Here is a 17,334-nt window from a genome sequence, read left to right as displayed (position 1 = left end):
ATGCAAAACAAATTCACAAATTACGTTTTCAAAAATAATGAAATATCACTTTCAATTAAAGGTTTATCTTCAGTTCCACTGCACTGGTCACACACACTCAGATCGGGCATCACGCCCCACCCTCTGGTCCATCATCCTCACTTCTCATGTCCGTGACGTCCATGTTTCTCCCTCACTCTCCCACTGAGTGCATCTGCTCTCCTATCTAATCTTTGCCTAAAATCACAGAGATAATCCTGCATCCATCTGTCCCGAGAGAAAAAAGAGAGGCAGAGAGAGAATTGACATTGCTCTCATGGTGTAAAGAATTCATCACTAATGTAATGCGTCATCATGCTGCTTCTGTGATAAATCCATGATGACATGATTGAGCTCAAATTGTGACATCGTATTGAATTATTTAAATTTTATTATACACAATAAAATCTCACATATACATTTTTTATACATAGAATGTTTTCCACAATGTCATCATTTCTTTTTATTTTTATTTTTACACTTATCCCACCAGTTAACCACACATTTCAGCAATGAGGAAGAGGACGAGATTAGAACAGCCATAAACTGAGACAAAGAAGAAACTTGATACAACATTACAACACTAAAAATTGTTCACAGAAATAAGCATTCATGTCTTTTAGACATTCTCCTCAAAACAAAATGGTAAGTTGCCTCAGCCACTTTTGATATAATTAGACATAACGACACGTTACCATGAAACCCTCACTTGATTCCAAGAAGTCAATTTTCACATACTCGCACTGTATTTTGTCCTCACAAAAAACCTCAAAGTCAAAGAGAAGCATATTTCTTATATGAAAAAGAGAAGCCTTCATATGTACTTGTAAAATTTTAAATAAACTACCGTTGGTTGACATGACCTGTAAGAAGAAACAGAATGTAGAGTTTGTGTGTGTTGGTTCTGGCTGCTGTGTGCGCAGGCGCAAAAGTTGTTCTTAGCAGCGTGCAATTTATGAAAAATTAATTGTCTCCTGTGTCAGTTTGTTAAGAGGGTACTGCTTTTAAAGGACATTAGAGGAGCTGATGTGATTGGCCATGGTCATTCACCAAACCCTAACACACCTTCTGATAATGAAGAGATACATTTCTGCTAATCACACCCTCATACCATGAACTTCATGGAGCACTTGACTGCGTTGTGATTAGAGACCTCTGCATGTGTGCGTGTATTTTTGTGTGAAAGGAAGAGGAATGACAAGCTACTGCACTGCTGTTCTCATTAAAACATGCTCACTGCACAATGTTTTAGCACCTGCACCCATCGCAACAACACACTCAGTATCACATACGAACACACACACACACACGCACACAGTCTGAAAAGCTCTGACCCACCAACTCAAACATGACTCACATTTAAAGATATGGAAACAGCACCAACAGATATTTGAAGCCAGGAAACAGAAGTCAGGATTCACGCTGTTAAACGCACAGAGGAAAACAGGGAGAGAAGCTGCCACAGACACGTAACAAAGCCTAAACGGAGGCAGCACATGCAGTGATGCCTGGGACTATTCTTCTGCGCTGGTCAAACAGCGGAAACATTGAGCAACTATCACACTCTACTGCATACACCAAACGGAAAGTCACAAGTGTCAGATGATTACTCGTGATAAGAGTTTTGTGACCCATAAACCTGGCTAGCCATGACCTAGTTAGGTCAGGCACAGGTGAGATTAGAAGTTAGACACCACATGCAGCTTCGTGCACAAGTTTAAGCTTGTGCCTTTACACATTAAGGGCAGCTTTAAAAACACATACACAAACACAACATTTATGCACCTTTGTCATCTCTTAAAAAGTCTGAATGTAGTCGCAGAGGCTTTAAAGCCCCACAGATTCTCAACACATAAATGAAGCCAGGTTGATTATCATGTGCAAGCGTATGCAGTTCTTAAAATCATATTGTTGCTGTGGTTTAACTAAATTAACTGGCTGCATTATTGACATCTAGGAGATTGTCCACAATAGGCCTTACTCATGGTTCCTATTATATCTGAGCGTTTGCAGAATAATAGAGCCTAGGCAAATTGAGAATGTTTTGAAAAGTGTTGCTACAAAGATGCTTTTGCAACAAAAAAATAAATGTGTGGCTTACACATACAAAATAAATAAAAAAAACCCACAATGTCATTTAGATTTGCTGTTCAGGCAAAAAGCACACACACACACACACACACACACACACACACACACACACACACACACACACACACACAAACACACACACACACACACACAAACACATAGAATCTCCTCAGTAATGCAGTAGACACTCCGGACCAATCACAATGAGCTCAGATGCAGGAAGGAAGTGTCTGGGAGATAAATTCAATTTCTGCAAATTAACACTGTGCACATTGACCACTCATCAACGCTTACACGTGCACCTACGCTTGCACACAAAAACACACACACACACACACACACACACACACACGCACACACGCACACACTTGCAGATTGGAATGAATCAGATGCATACATTTGATATGTGCAATTCTAAATATAGTACAAAAGCACACAGCAGGTCCATTCAGTCTTGCAGCAACTCTCTCTTGAAGTCCCTTTCTACAAAACACAATCTTTCTCTTTTCCCTATTATAGTAATTATTTGCCTTCTACCATGTTGGGTCTTCTATGTCAGCTCCTTTTCCACTTCTCCTCCATACATGTAAGAGTTGTATCCAGGGGGCTGCACATACTCCTCAGATTTATCCCAGTCTGACACCCATCCAGACCCAGCTCCTCCTCCTCCAGCTCCTCCTCCATTGGAGCCAACAACTTGTTGGCTCATGGCCCCATACTGCCCACCTCCCCGGTAGAGCTCCTCTGTCTCATTGGCTAGTTCATCTTCGTCAATGATACCGCACTTTTCTTCGCTGGTGTTCTCAATATCTGCCCAGGCCTGCTTTTCTCCTGATGCGAAGATTCCTGGTAAAGGAAATAAGATCAGCATTTATACTGAGGTCATTAGCACATGCTCACAATACACTGTATTCACAGTCATACCGTAAAAAATCACTCCTCCGTAATGAACGAGGGAAGCTATAAGGAAGACATACTGCCACTCCTCACGTGTCTGAAATGATTAAAAGGATTTAGAATTGACTCATTCACCTTGTCCATAAAACTGTGAACATATAAATGAAAAAAAAACTGTATATCTGATACAAGTGAATTAAAATACCTTATGTTTGGTCATGGCTCCAACTATAAGAGGACAGACCATTCCAGATAATGTTCCCACCCCGTTTGAGATGCCCATAAGTATGCTGGCATATCGAGGGGCAATATCCAAGTGATTGACATTAAACCCTGTAAAAAAGGAAAAAACGATATCATTTTCCCCAGTTTCTGAAGAAAAGGACATAATATACATTATACACTATAAAATTCAGTCATTTGTCATCAATGTTTAAACACACATTTGGTTACTTGAATGACAGCTCTTTCCACTCCGCTAAGTTATACTAACCAGCTGCTAACATCTCCTACCTGAGATGGCAAATCCACTGAAACCCACAGCGAGGACCAGGAAGGAAATGGCAACAACTTTTGTGTGAGAATATCCCACCACCAGCAGAAGAGTGGCCTCCATCCCAAAACCTGAAACACATCCACATACACACAAGACAAACTTTACACTCTGTCTCAAAAATCCATGCTTCAGTATCTTGCATTATGTTCAGAAATGAACAAAAACATGTTATGAACAAAGAGCACACCAAAAAAACAAAACAAAACAAAACAAAAAAAGCCAGAAATTATTCTGAAACCTGCAGTTGAAAGCCTGATTCAACCTATAATAGTTGCTAAAATATTAACATGATTCCAGTACTGGCAGGTACTGGGTAAAAGGTCTTGGTGATTTTTAGTGGGTTTGTATGGGACAATATTGACAATCACTCATAAATTCCCCTGACTTGTTATTTTAACATCAATCTGAGTTTAGTGCTGAACTTAACTCGTGCTGTTTAGTTTGTTAGAGTTTCTCATTTATTGTTTGTAATGTTGGTTCATAAATCTCATCAGACTGGTTAGATTGTGATTGCATTTCTCTAAAATATTTTGTCAAATATTTTGCCACACTTTGTACAGACAAATTTACATTTACATTTAGTCATTTAGCAGACGCTTTTATCCAAAGCAGATTTTCAGCAGTAACTGTGTCATAGTGGCAAATTAATTCAGTTTGTGTTCTCATGCATTTCCCCCCCCTCCATTTTCATTCCACTACACTCTCCTCCTACCACACCCCCAGCACCCCCTCCCTTTTTTCTCTCTTACCTCCACAGTTCATGAGCTTCCTGACGTTGGTTGTGGACATCAGGTTGTGGGTCCTCAGGTAGTCTGCCAACTGGCCTCCAAGAGGCACAATGATTGTCATCACCAGATGGGGCAAAGCGGACACCATGCCCACCTTAAAGAGGTGAGAGGAGAGGGGGGCGAATGTGTATTTATGTAAGAGAGGCAGAAGCACACGGATAGTGGTTTCAGTTTAGAAACAGAGCAGCTGAAGGTTGAAAATATTGAAAATCTCTCAAATTCCTCACGATACTATAACTAAATATTTACTGATTCCTTTGAATATCGCCTATCAAATGGATTTATTGGATATCAAATATTCAGGTATCTTTGACCTGAACTGGAGATTGCATTAGATAAATGATGATAATATTATCAAAGCAAAGAGATGATTTGAGACGAGATACAATATTGATATTTTTTGCACGGGTCTCTTGCTCTCTTCCCATGTGTGTTCTCTTCACTCTCATGTATTTTGTAGATATGAATTTTTTTAACAACTAACAAGATTTTTCATCAACTCCAATAAGTGGCTAAAGCTGGGTGACCCGATTTGCTCTAAAGGACATCCACATAGCTTGGTCTACCAGATAATCTCACCTTACTAATCTCAAAGCCAAAGACCTCTTCGAAGTAGGCTGGTTGGCTGATGAGCAGCAGGTAGAAAGTCCAGCTCCTGCAGAAGTTGGCCACGATGATAGCATAAACCGGCATGGAGGTGAAGAAGTGTCTCCAAGGGGTTTTAAATTTCTGCCAGTAAAAGACAGGGGATTTTCAGACTAGAATGAGACTGATCCAGAACTAGGGTGAATTTGTCCGAGTACGTATATATATACAGTACGTGTATCCATCCACGCTATGTTTATGAGAATTTTAGTCTCCACTTAAACATCATCAAACTGCATACATGGAGAGGATTGAGAAATCCTGCTGACTCTCCGATTGCATCTTCGATGTACTTCCGCTCCTCAGGTGTGATGGTGGGATGTGCTGCAGGACTCTCATACGACACCAGAATCCAGAACATATACCAGAATATCCCAAAGCTGCCTGCGAGAGGAAAAGCAAGAGTGATTGAGTGAACCGTCGTAGCACCAGAGCAGGCCAACACATTTCTGAGAATTAGGAAAACTAACCATAGACATAGAACACTGAAGGCCACCCAGTATATTGCACAAGTATCCCAGCTAAAGGCATGGCCACCACAGCCCCTGCATAAGATCCTAAAAGGGTGACAAAAGAAAAGCAACAACTCATTTATTTGTACTTTTTAGTCATATATTAATTTATCCACTTGAAAGCTTGATACAAAGACCATGATACAAATCATGTGGCTCATTCAGACTTTTTTAACTCATCTATTGAAATTTGGGGACATGTATGAGTAGAAGGACTTTACCACAAAAGGCTGTTGTGGCTAATCGACTTCTCTCCAAAGGAGGCGCCCACTTTGCCCAGATCCCGTGGCAGGCTGGGTATGATACACCCTGAAGGACAAAATGCAGTCAGGAAAACACTTACGTATGCAACAGAGTCCCGCAAGTGAACCAACATACTGTACCTCAACAAGGCCTTGGCATATCCTGACCAGTATGACGCAGCTGTAGTGGCAGCGAGCGGCAGATGGAATCAGCATGTTGAGGGTGGAGGTGGCCACTATGGCAAAGCCAAACACTCTTAAACACACAAAAGACAAGCAAGATGCAGCAGATTGAATATCTAACAATAACAACACAACCACAGGAATAAGGAGAAGATATAAACGTATAATGAAACACTGACAGAACATATGGTAATAGACCTAATATTCCTGTATGTGATTTGCATTGTTACCTTGTCCTGTCAGTGTTAGAGCAAATGTTTGGCATCTGCTACAAACCAAGATCCCAATTACCCATGTTGGAGAAGTTGCAAATGCAAAGACATTCACCTGTTGGCTGCAAATTTTTGACATATAAAGCCACCCGGAATCTGAGTGACAATGTAGCCCCAGAAAAAGGAGCCGTGAATCATCCCCACTGTCTCAGGGTCCCAGGTGAACTGCGCAGCCTGGAGAAAGGAAGATTTATTACTTCAACAATGAAAGTACAAATATTTAAAAATTCAAAATAGAGACTATAGCAGTTGTCGTAGTAGTAGTAGCAGAATGTCAACCAAACTTCTATGGAGACCCACCATCTTTTTTTAAGGGTGTCATCATGGAGGAAGTGGTAAAGCTTGGGTCATGTTATTTTAATTGGATACAGATGATTAACAAATTAACTTTTATCTTCTTTTCCTTTAGTCTGTTCCCTTTCAGGGGTCCCCACAGCGAATCATGTGCCTCCATCTAACCCTCTTCATCCTCTTCTCTCACACCCAATAACTTCATGTCCCCCTTCACTACATCTATAAATCTCCTCTTTGGTCTTCCTCTAGACCTCCTGCCTGGCAGCTCCAACCTCAGACCTTCTCTGTACTTCTCCATCAGCATCCTCAAAGCAAATACTGCATCTGTTGGAATCTTTCTAGGCATGAAACCATATTGCTGCTCACAAATGTTCACCTCTGCCCTTAGCCGAGCTTCCACTACTCTTTCCCACAACTTCATTATATGGCTCATGAGCTTTATTCCTCTGTTGTTACCACAGCTCTGCACATCTCTCTTGTTCTTAAAAATCTGCACCAGGTATGTCATCAGGACCAACTGCCTTTCTACTCTTCATCCTCTTCAACGCCCTCCTCACTTCACTCTTACTAATCTTTGCTACTTCCTGCTCCACACCAGTCACCTCTTCTACTCTTCATTCTTTCATTTTCCTCTTTCATCAACTCTTCAAAGTTCTCCTTCCATCTTCCCATCACTCTCCTGGCACCTTTCAATACATTTCCATCCTTATCTTTAATCACACTAACCTGCTGCACATCCTTCCCATCTCTTTCTCTTTGTCTGGCCAACCTGTACAAATCCACCTCTCCCTCTTTAGTGTCCAACCTAGCATACAAGTCCTCATATGCTCTTTGTTTGGCCTTTGCCACCTCTACCTTCACCTTACGCTGTATCTCCCTGTAATCCTGTCTACTCTCTTCAGTCCTCTCAGTGTCCCACTTCTTCTTAGCTAACCTCTTTCTCTGTATACAATTCTGAACTTTCTCGTTCCACCACCAAGTCTCCTTGTCCACTTTCCTCTTTCCAGATGACACACCGAGTCAAACCTCCTACCTGTCTCCCTGACCACATTAGTTGTAGTGGTCCAGTCATCTGGAAGCACCTCCAGACCCAGAGTCTGTCTCAGCTCCTCCCTGAAAACTACACAACATTCATCCTTTTTCAACTTCCAGCACTTCGTCCTCTGCTGTGCCTTTGTCCTCTTCATCTTCCTCACCACCAGAGTCATTTTACACATCACCATCCTGTGTTGTCTGGCTACACTCTCCCCTACCAACACTTTACAGTCACTGATCTCTTTCAGATTACCTCAACACAAGATGTAGTCCACCTGAGTGCTTTTACCTCCACTCTTATACGTCACCCTATGTTCCTGCCTCATCTGAAAGAAAGTGTTCACTACAGCCATTTCCATCCTCTTTGCAAAATCTACTAAGATCTGTCCTTCTGTGTCCCTGTCCTGAAGTCCAAACCTGCCCATCACACTCTCATCACCCCTGTTCCCTTCACCTACATGCCCATTGAAATCTGCACCAATGACCACTCTCTCACCTCTGGGGATGCTCTGCATCACTTCATCTAACTCACTCCAGAATTTCTCCTTCTCTTCTAACTCACATCCTATCTGTGGGGCATAACCACTAACAACATTGAACATCATGCCTTCAGTTTCTAGCTTCAGACTCATCACCTCTAGAACATTCCTTTCAAACTCCTCTTTCAGTATAACTCCAACTCCATTTCTCTTCCTATCTGACTCATGGTAAAACAACTTGAACCCTGGTCCTAAGCTTCTAGCCTTGCTACCTTTCCACCTGGTCTCCTGGACACACAGTATGTGCACCTTCCTTTTCTGCATCATGTCAACCAACTCTCTAGCCTTCCCTGCCATAGTCCCAACATTCAAAGTCCCTACTGTCAGTCCTACATTCTTGGCTTTCCTCTTCTCTCTCTGCCTACGAACACGCCTTCCTCCTCTTCTTCTTCGACCAACAGTAGCCCAATTTCCACCGCCACCCTGTAGTTCAACAGCACCGAGTCGTTGTTAACACGGGGCCCGACCGATCGGTATGGAAGTCAGATTCGGTGTGGAAGCCATGATTCACATGTTTAATTTGACATGCGTTTTACGTCAGATGCCCTTCCTGACACAACCCTCTGCATTTATCCAGACTTGGGACTAGCACAAGAAGACACTGGCTTGTGCGCCCCTGTGGTTACATTAACAAACAGAAACAAATATTAAAAATGTGATAATTGCGACTTACCACAAGTACTTCCTTGTTGCCTTTGTACACAGTGTGGTCGTTGACCATGCTTACAATAGCCACACCCAGGTTGCACCTGATGCCAAAGGAGATGCAGAATCCCAGGCCAGACAGGATGGCGATGATGTACCGCCTGGGCAGGCCAAAGCAGGTGCAGTCCACCACCGGCAGCTCCTTCTCCTCCACTAGCTCAGGACGGCCCTCCGCTGATAACTCAATGGTTTCTCCATTGGGCTGTCGCTTCTCAATCAGCCTGAGTGGAGAAACGTGGATAGATATAATGTCTAACAGGAAGAAGAACTTTAAGTTAATTTCTGTGCTCTTATAAAATTTGGACCCAAAAACTGAACAATGCAAAACCCGGGGAGCCTATTATGACCCCCGCTATCTAAAAGGGAGCCCAGCAGCGCTACAGTATAGTGCCTTAATGGGAGCTTTAGGAAGGATTCTCAATGCAAAATATGTCAATATGAATGGCACCTTTTCTGAATTTTTGTGACTTTTTGTGACTCCTGGTGCTTTGGGTTTTACACACAGCAGTGCTTAATTTTATCTAAATTTGTTGACTGAACTGATTTAAACAAGACTGCAACACAAACTTGCACCAAATCTTAGAATGAATCCTTTGAATGCATTTACAGAGCCTGGGATGTGGGTGACCTATGCAACACTTCATTTTCTTGTCATTCATAATTTGTCGATACATGCAAATAGTTCAGTGAAACACAGAGACATTTCTGAAAAAAGGAAAAGAGGTAAATGTGAAACCCACTGGGGGGAATCTTGCATATGTGAAAACAGTGGCTCTAGTGGGATTTCCTGGAAGTGTGAGGAACATTTCCAGTTCAGGTGAGCCACTGATGCTTTTACCAAAATGAACTGTGGGACACATGGTGGCCTGTTAAAAGGGTGTTTCACTGAACAAGACAAATATGTCAGGCTTCTCCGGCTGACATAACATGGCTCTCTGCATTTCTCAGTGAGGACTTTGTAGCAACTTTGGAAGCAGCTGTCACCACCTAAGGAACAGAGTTAGCCACGGCAGGACATTCCCTGAGGGTCCACTTCCTCAGGTCAACTGGGACCTGCCATCACACTGACCTCAGAGACAAAGACGAGCTCTCTGGAGACCGACATCTAACTGCACCAATCTTATCACTGAGTGGACTGAGTTGTGTGTTTATGCTGTGCAGTTCATATTAAGAGGCTTGTGATGGAGAAAGGAATAGATATTAAAGGAAAGGGCATACAATTTATTTTATAATGGCATTTTTATAAGCTAGACTTTAATGGAAACATCCTTTTCACATGTTACAGAACTGTAAAGTTTTCAAAACTATACTTATTTTAGACTAAAATCTTTTGCATTATGTGTCTAAAATGTCTTCTTGTAAACCAAGGATCCTTATGTTTCCCTTTAAATGGGATTATAATGTTCCTCATTTCACTTGACCAGCCAAATGTGTTGTTATTTTAGGTTATTCTTCTATTTTTCTCCATTTTTGTCCACTTTTTTTTGTACAGGAGTCAAACAGAGGAGTCACGGGAAGCGACCATCTGTACCTCCATACTCCCAACATCAACCCCCACTAATAAACACACACATGCGAGTACGCAGGTTTCCAGCGTACATGTTTTAATGTGAGTGTTTGTGTGGGTTCACAGCGAAGCATGTGTCAGCCGTACAGTTTTCACTGGGGCTGATCCAGTTAGTCAGTGAGCTGGAGAAATATGCCCAGAAACAGACACAATTACCACAAGGATTTGTTCCATGTGATGAGGATGGTTGCATTTTTTAAAAAAACGTGCTCCAAATTTGAGCTTCAGTACTCTCCCAAACCAGGTATTTGCTTGCATCAGATGCGGCAACTTCATGTCTCACAGGCTCTTAGCACATCGAAACGCCAAGATAACTTATTCACACATGCCAACAAAAGACAAGTCAGAGTCTGACACTTTTTACTTATTGATGTGCTTTTGAGAGAGATAAATAATTCACTCCAGCTTTTACACCGTAATCTTTCACTGTCTATTTCTCTGTTTGCTTGTCTGTCTGTTTCTTTGCTCATAAACTGTCTCATCCATGCAGTTGTTGTATTTATGCTTGTGGGTTTTACTCCCTCCCCCATTTTCTATAAAACCGAAACCTAAACTTTCAAGCAGTCATTCAAGACAAGATAAGACATACGCTGGTTTAACAATAATATATAACTAAACATAGATCGATCATCCATCCGAAATACTTGATTTAAAAAAAAAAAAAAATAGACACAAAGTATTAGTTTTACAAAGCAACATTTTGGAATTGGGAAGAGATTACAGAAGCTGCATTCTCTCTCTCTCTCTCTCTCTCTCTCTCTCTCTCTCTCTCTCTCTCTCTCTCTCTCTCTCTCTCTCTCTTAATCTGTCACAACATTCAGATTAGGATTACAAAAATGATTCACTTCCGAAAATGAATACGGAAGGACAGACAAAAACTGGCCCTGGTTCAGCATCCTTCTTTGTTGACCTCACGCAGGCCTTTGGTTGAGGTTTAAAATTCTTGGGAAGATGAATCCAGCCCTTTGCAGCTCTGTGATAAAAGGCAAAAAGTGGGGTAATATTTTGTAAATAACAAGGTAACAGGGGTTAATGCTGCAGTAATATGCAGGGCAGGATTTCTGAGAGCTGTCATGTCATTTGTCTTTATCACTACAAATATTCCATTGGAATTAAGTAGAAACAGGTAGATGTACATTTTTGCAGCTCTGTTTTAAGGTTGTTAAACAACCACGGTTTCCATGGTTTATCATTGCTTATACTAAGCTGTTGCATATTACTTCAGTAATTTACATTATACCACTTTATTAAACATTATAAACTCATTAGTAAAATCATTAACAGGATTACATTGTTTTAACAGATATTTTCCATCTATTACCTTGTTGTTAGCTATGTATTATAGTATAACCTTGTTTCTTTTTTATATAACACCCAATTTTACCCTGCTATTACCAAGCTGTAAAGTGCTGCCCAGTTTTCTTTCACTTCTAATAATTTCTATGTACTTTTATTTATTTATTTTTTGCCTTGACTGTTACAATAAAATGTCAAAGTAGGACTCTGACTAAATAACTGTGACAAGTCTCTAAATCTTTCAGATACAACACATACACACATGTGATGTGCAGTATGTGGGACAAAATGTGCACAATGGCTTTTGGACATTGAGCTCTAACTTAAAAACACTGGAAATAGATACCAACAGTGTAATTTTAAGTTGATCAAAAAGCTGATGGGAAACAAACAAAGGTGTTTTTTTTTTCTGTTTAGTCAGTTGGATGTGCTCATTCATCTTCTCTCTTTGCACAAAACCAAAGTGCTGACTCACTCCCTCAGTGGACTTCAGTTTCCCACTTCACAGTTATGTTGCAGGAGGATCCTCATTAAACCTCAAGACAGATTGCAGCCTGGCACCTTCACATATGCTACCAGCTAACCCACAGCAAAAACTAGTGTTAATTACGCCTGCTTTCACTATAGGGCAATCTGGCCTCAGATTTTATGTGTGTGTGTGTGTGTGTGGCTAGCTGAAGGTGCCTCTCTTCTAATGTAGTGTTTAAGGTGGTGATGAGCTCTTATTTAATAGCTGTGCTGGTTGGTTAATGCTCCTGTGTTGGTATAAGACACACACACACGTAAAGAGATGAAAAGTTCTCCCTGGACAGTTACTTGCAAGTGAAGCTCACAATATTGTGAACTTCCTCTCAGCTGATGTAGCTTCTGTTGTAGGCCTAGTAAGGACCTGATTGGTTTCAGCTGCCAACAATTAATGAGAGCTCCCGTCACCTCAGGCTCTTAGAAATGTAATTACTATAGTTATGAGTTCACGCACGATCACGATCAGTCAAAAAAGGAAATTAATGACTGCACATAGTAGAATTTGACGTTGATTGGTATCTTTTTGGAATATCTGAGGGGGTCGCAAATTCCACAGTGAGCAAAAAGTGAGGCCCATCCCGGACGGGTGACCAGTCTTTCACAGGGCAAACAAACACAACTCAGACTTGCCAACATGTCTCTGCCCACATCCTGCACTAAACTGCCTACTGCACTTCCCCACTTTTGCTGTGACACTGCTAGATATTTATAATTTTGCATAGTTTTTATTATTTCTATAATACATTAGCTATGATGAAATAACAGTGTGACTTTCACCTGCTGGTGTAGGTTGGTGACCTGGAACTTTTGCGACCCTGTATATTAAATTCACCCATTCACAGAGCATAATCCTCGCATAAGAGGATGATAGAGACAGGGAGACGTACAGCGTGGGATTTTGACAGTACAACCTTACATAACACGCCAGGTCATTGTTCGTCCACTGTGTGCCAAATTTGATCCTTCATTGTACTGTATGTAAACCATGGTACAGTGGTCTTGTCTAAAATGATTCCCCCCTCATTCACCCTTTAGAAATGCATCTCTGTGGTTATTTACAAATGTAATAGTGGTGTCTCCCCCTTCCTCCATGAGCTTTTCACTCTCCCTGAAGTGAACAGATTGGGTCTCAGTGGGACTGTGTCACCCAGGGAGAAACCCTCCTCCCTATCCCGTCACTTTTTTTTCTCTCACAACCTTGGACACACACACACACACACACACAAACACACAAACAATGTTCAAGCAATCACACATAGACGCATATTCATAGACTTTCTAGCTAAGAACTCAATCACTTTATTAAACACACCCACATACTTAATCACAAACACACACGTGCAGTGACACAAATACCTTTACCAGATAGCAAATGGTGAACTTAGCTGGACCATAATGATTGTGAAATTACCTTCTATTGTCACAGAGTTTTCTAAACCTGACACCACACAGAAGCAACATAAACACTAAATATTGAAGCTGTACTGACATAAAGCTGAGTACATGTAACCACTTTTACACACAGCAACACAGGTAGAGTGACAGATAAAGATAAACCAGAGAAACAAAGTGTCCTTTGCACTGATACAAGTCTTCAAGCATCCACCACTCTCTCAGTATTCAATCATTCAGTGACTAGCAATGGAGTCATCAGCTTTAGGCTGAACAACTAGTCCAATAACATAATTACCGCCATTGTCCTAATCACACCACAATTGTCAGACTAATTTGAAATGATGGGAGTTAAAAGACATAAGTGAAAGTGTTTCAATAATGAAACAAGGTGTTTTTAACAGTATTGAATTTGATGCTGTGTAGTCCAGATTTGTTTGATAAAGGAAATGTACAGTAATTAATACAAAATAAGGGTTAGACATCTTTGATACCTCGATACTTGTGGGACAAAAGGAGTTCATACGATTTTTTATAATAATCTAAACCTACAAAAAGTAACTAGTACGTAAAGCTGTAAAAAAAAAGTTACATAAAATGAAAATTAAAGTAAAGCACCTCACTTTAGGGCAGAACTGGAGTAAATGGACTTTGACTCTCAGACCATGTAGAGTGTATTGTCAAGTAACTAATATAAGTTAAAAAACATCTCTAAAATGTGATATAATTTTATTTTTCACAAGGAAATGCATCCCATTCTGAACGTGCATAGAGCAAAAGTTTAAACATTTTACATTTTAAACTTTTAAAAGTTTAAAATGTTATAGTGTTATTTAAAAGAGTTTGCATTCATGTTAAATTGATAACAGTGTTAAATGATGCCAAACGTCACATAGTTTGCCAAACATGAAATTATTTTAAAAACTGTGTAGGTTCATTTCATTATTATTTAATAAGCTACATAAATATGTAGCATTAAATGAAATGCAAAAAGTCAATAAAAAAAGGAGTCTGGTCATGGGTCTGTAAGAAAACCCTTTGTTTAGTGATGTGTTGTTCTTTGGCATGAGAAGAACAGCAGAAGATTTGGGGCATTTTAATGATGTTAAGGGTGCACACAGCTTGAGTAGAGATGCAGAGTGTGCCTGACCTTACAGTGCTAACATTTATGCTTACGTAGTGGGGTTTAATATAGAAACAGGAGATGCATTCTGATAGAGAATATGTTTAAATAATAGATGAGCCCCTGGCTGCTTTCATCAGGAAGGATCACAGTTTGTGGGGTAGTGAGATTGCACACAGACTCACTAATCTTTTCACACAGTGCAGGGAGGCCCTCTGCACAAGATGCACCAAAATATTTTTTGGAACTACTGCCCGTACCAATCCCTGTGACCACCACTAAGGCACAGGAAATGGCCACTAAACCCAAATTGAATCCTATCCCATACATCACATCTCTCATGGCATCAGCTGCAGCCGTGCACATGCATGGCTCACGGCAAGTAAAGGAGAAAAAGCCTTAATCTGGTCAGCCCCAATAGGCTGGAAGTTCTCTGTGCTGGTGTCTCAATGGATGGATGGATGGATGGATGGAAGGGTGGATGAAGGAGGAGGGAGCGACTGGAGGAAGTGACATGGGTCGGGATGGAGTGAGTGGGAGGAGAGAGTTTGGGGATTTGCATTGGCTCGACAGCTGGACTGAAAAACAGGCTATTTCAGGACGGGATTTATACGTTTGGTTGCTACCTCAAATCCTGAGAGAGCGAAAGCTTAAAGCAATATTTATTGCAAAAGGGTCTATCGATGGCTTTGATCTACTGATACAATCTACGCTGGAAATTTTGTATTGATATGAAATATAATTAGTTTATGAACACATTTACAGTATGTTGAGCACTTCTTTAGTAATTTCACTGGTACAGATAGTCAACATCAACTTCTTTATAAAGAGCCACTGTGTGTATCATGTTAAGGCTTTACAGGTAATAAAAATTTTACATTTTTTAGAGGGCTGCAACCATTTAAAATTTTTTTTTTACTATTGTCAATATAAAATTGTGGGTTTTTTCCAACAAGCAGTTTTCAACTGAAACACATTATGACCGAAAACAGCAAACACCCCAAACTAGGAAGCCATGACTACTTGATGTTTGCTGTTTACTACTATTAATTGATAATTGCAAATTGTTGCAGATTAGATTTGAGCTTATCATCAATAATTATTTAAATGAATATGTATTTAGTATTTATTTATATAAAACATTCAAATCAATAACTGGTTACAGTTTTCACATTCCCTTAATTTCTTTTCCTTGGTAAATTTTACTGACCAAAGCTTGAGATCTTAAGGAGCAATAATCAGGACGCTTTGAAAAACTTCAAACCTCAGAATTTCATAATAAATTATGACATATTACAGCACAAAACATTTAAAATAATGTCACTTGTCATATTGAATCTCTGTTTTACAGAGAAATAAAATTTAAAACTGATAATCTTTTCAAGGAATTTTACTTTATTAAATGCAGTTATTAGTAAAGTGATAATAAAAAAAAGACATATTGATGCGCTCTCATTCACCCGGGTCGTGCCAATAACGCACGGAAGTGTTACGTAAGAGCATTTCTTCTCTCCTGAAACACCAATATATTTAATCTGCTTTGAGCTGGACCAAATCTGACAAGAGCAAGCAAACCAACGCATATGGAAAAACATAAGAAAATATAAAATAATCAGACCAAAATAAAACCTTCTTTTTAGTTTTTAATGCACAATCCATTCCCGCAAACACCCATATAACTTCCGATTTTGCTTTGGTAGTTTGTGCTGTAATTAGTTTTCCTCAGCACCAAGTACTAACTCTCCATAAAATGAGTTTCCCCATCACCTGCAACATTTCCACCCACTTCTGTCCATCCAATCCCTGTTACTTCTGCCCGCTACCCCGCGTGATATTTGGTGCCCAAACCCCGTTATTTGCCTCTTTTCTTTGTTAAAATTAAAATTAAATAAATAAATTAAACAACTTTTCCGTGTGGTGGGAGATACTGGGGAGATGCAGCACCATGCAAAACTATTCGTGGAACCGGGAAAGAGTTCGAGTTGGAGTCGAAAAGGTTTTGAAAAGGTACCTGTGAATTTTCCCCAGAGTTTTGCCCGCGACCGCCTTAAACCTGTCTGGTCGGATCTCCATCCTTGCAGCTCCTTGACCCGGCCGGTGTGCTGATGTCCCCCGCACCCTTCTGTCCTGCCGGAACGCGCACAGACCTATCTCTCCATCCCTCCCCCTCCTCTCCCAGTCCTCTCTCTCTCTCTCTCTCTCTCTCTCTCTCTCTCTCTCTCTCTCTCTCTCTCTCTCTCTCATCCCTCCCTGCCCGCAAAAGCCACTTTACTCTCAGATCGGCCACAGGAAGGTACGCGCATGGCTTCCAGCTTCTGTAAAAGGAAACAAAATATGGAGTATTTATACCATATTGCATATTAAAGTCTAAACCTGTGATTAGTTATGATTAAAAGAAGTGCTACTGGTCCACATACTGTAATAAAGTCAAGTTGGAAATGTTACAGGACACGTATTGACACTGCATTGTGTTCTGGATTCAGCCTATGATTGTAGTTTTCTGCAGAGATGGTAAAAGTACACAAACTATACATGCTCAACACTACAAATAAAAAGGCAAGTACAGTATTTGCCAAAAAACTACTCCAGAAGTAGCAATTTAAGGTATTTTCTGTGCTCTAAAATGTACTCAAAGTACAAAAGTCCACTAAGAA

At 40.5% G+C, this 17,334-nt stretch overlaps 1 protein-coding gene across 2 annotated transcripts; it reads right to left on the bottom strand.

Annotated features, from left to right (window-relative positions):
- Nucleotides 1-391: 391 nt before the first annotated feature.
- slc17a7a (solute carrier family 17 member 7a) lies at nt 392-16,817 on the bottom strand. Of its 2 annotated transcripts, XM_067476741.1 has the most exons (13): nt 16,692-16,817; nt 8,746-8,998; nt 6,260-6,378; nt 5,891-6,005; nt 5,729-5,816; nt 5,466-5,552; nt 5,237-5,379; nt 4,930-5,079; nt 4,312-4,444; nt 3,520-3,630; nt 3,212-3,339; nt 3,034-3,103; nt 392-2,955 (listed from the first exon to the last, which is right to left on the bottom strand). In XM_067476741.1, the coding sequence occupies exons 1-13, from the start codon at nt 16,751-16,753 to the stop codon at nt 2,660-2,662; spliced, it is 1,755 nt and encodes a 584-aa protein (XP_067332842.1). In that variant the 5' UTR covers nt 16,754-16,817; the 3' UTR covers nt 392-2,659. The 2 variants fall into 2 exon arrangements, with proteins under 2 accessions (XP_067332842.1, XP_067332844.1); XM_067476743.1 differs by lacking the exon at nt 3,034-3,103 and having other exon boundaries at nt 2,727-2,955.
- Between the last annotated feature and the right edge of the window lie 517 nt (nt 16,818-17,334).

This window comes from Channa argus, chromosome 15 (assembly GCF_033026475.1).
Source record: "Channa argus isolate prfri chromosome 15, Channa argus male v1.0, whole genome shotgun sequence".
Taxonomy (NCBI): domain Eukaryota; kingdom Metazoa; phylum Chordata; class Actinopteri; order Anabantiformes; family Channidae; genus Channa; species Channa argus.
Note: the sequence above shows the minus strand (reverse complement) of the source record. Positions and strands in the feature narration are given on the sequence as shown.

Bases quoted from the DNA above. Each gene is read 5' to 3' on its own strand.
- slc17a7a (XM_067476741.1), bottom strand. From the start codon at position 16,753: ATGGAGATCCGACCAGACAGGTTTAAGGCGGTCGCGGGCAAAACTCTG. The intron at 8,999-16,691 runs GTACCTTTTCAA...TTCTCCACTCAG, and splicing joins ACTCTGGGGAAAATTCACAG to GCTGATTGAGAAGCGACAGC. The intron at 6,006-6,259 runs GTGAATGTCTTT...TGTGTGTTTAAG, and splicing joins CAAAAATTTGCAGCCAACAG to AGTGTTTGGCTTTGCCATAG.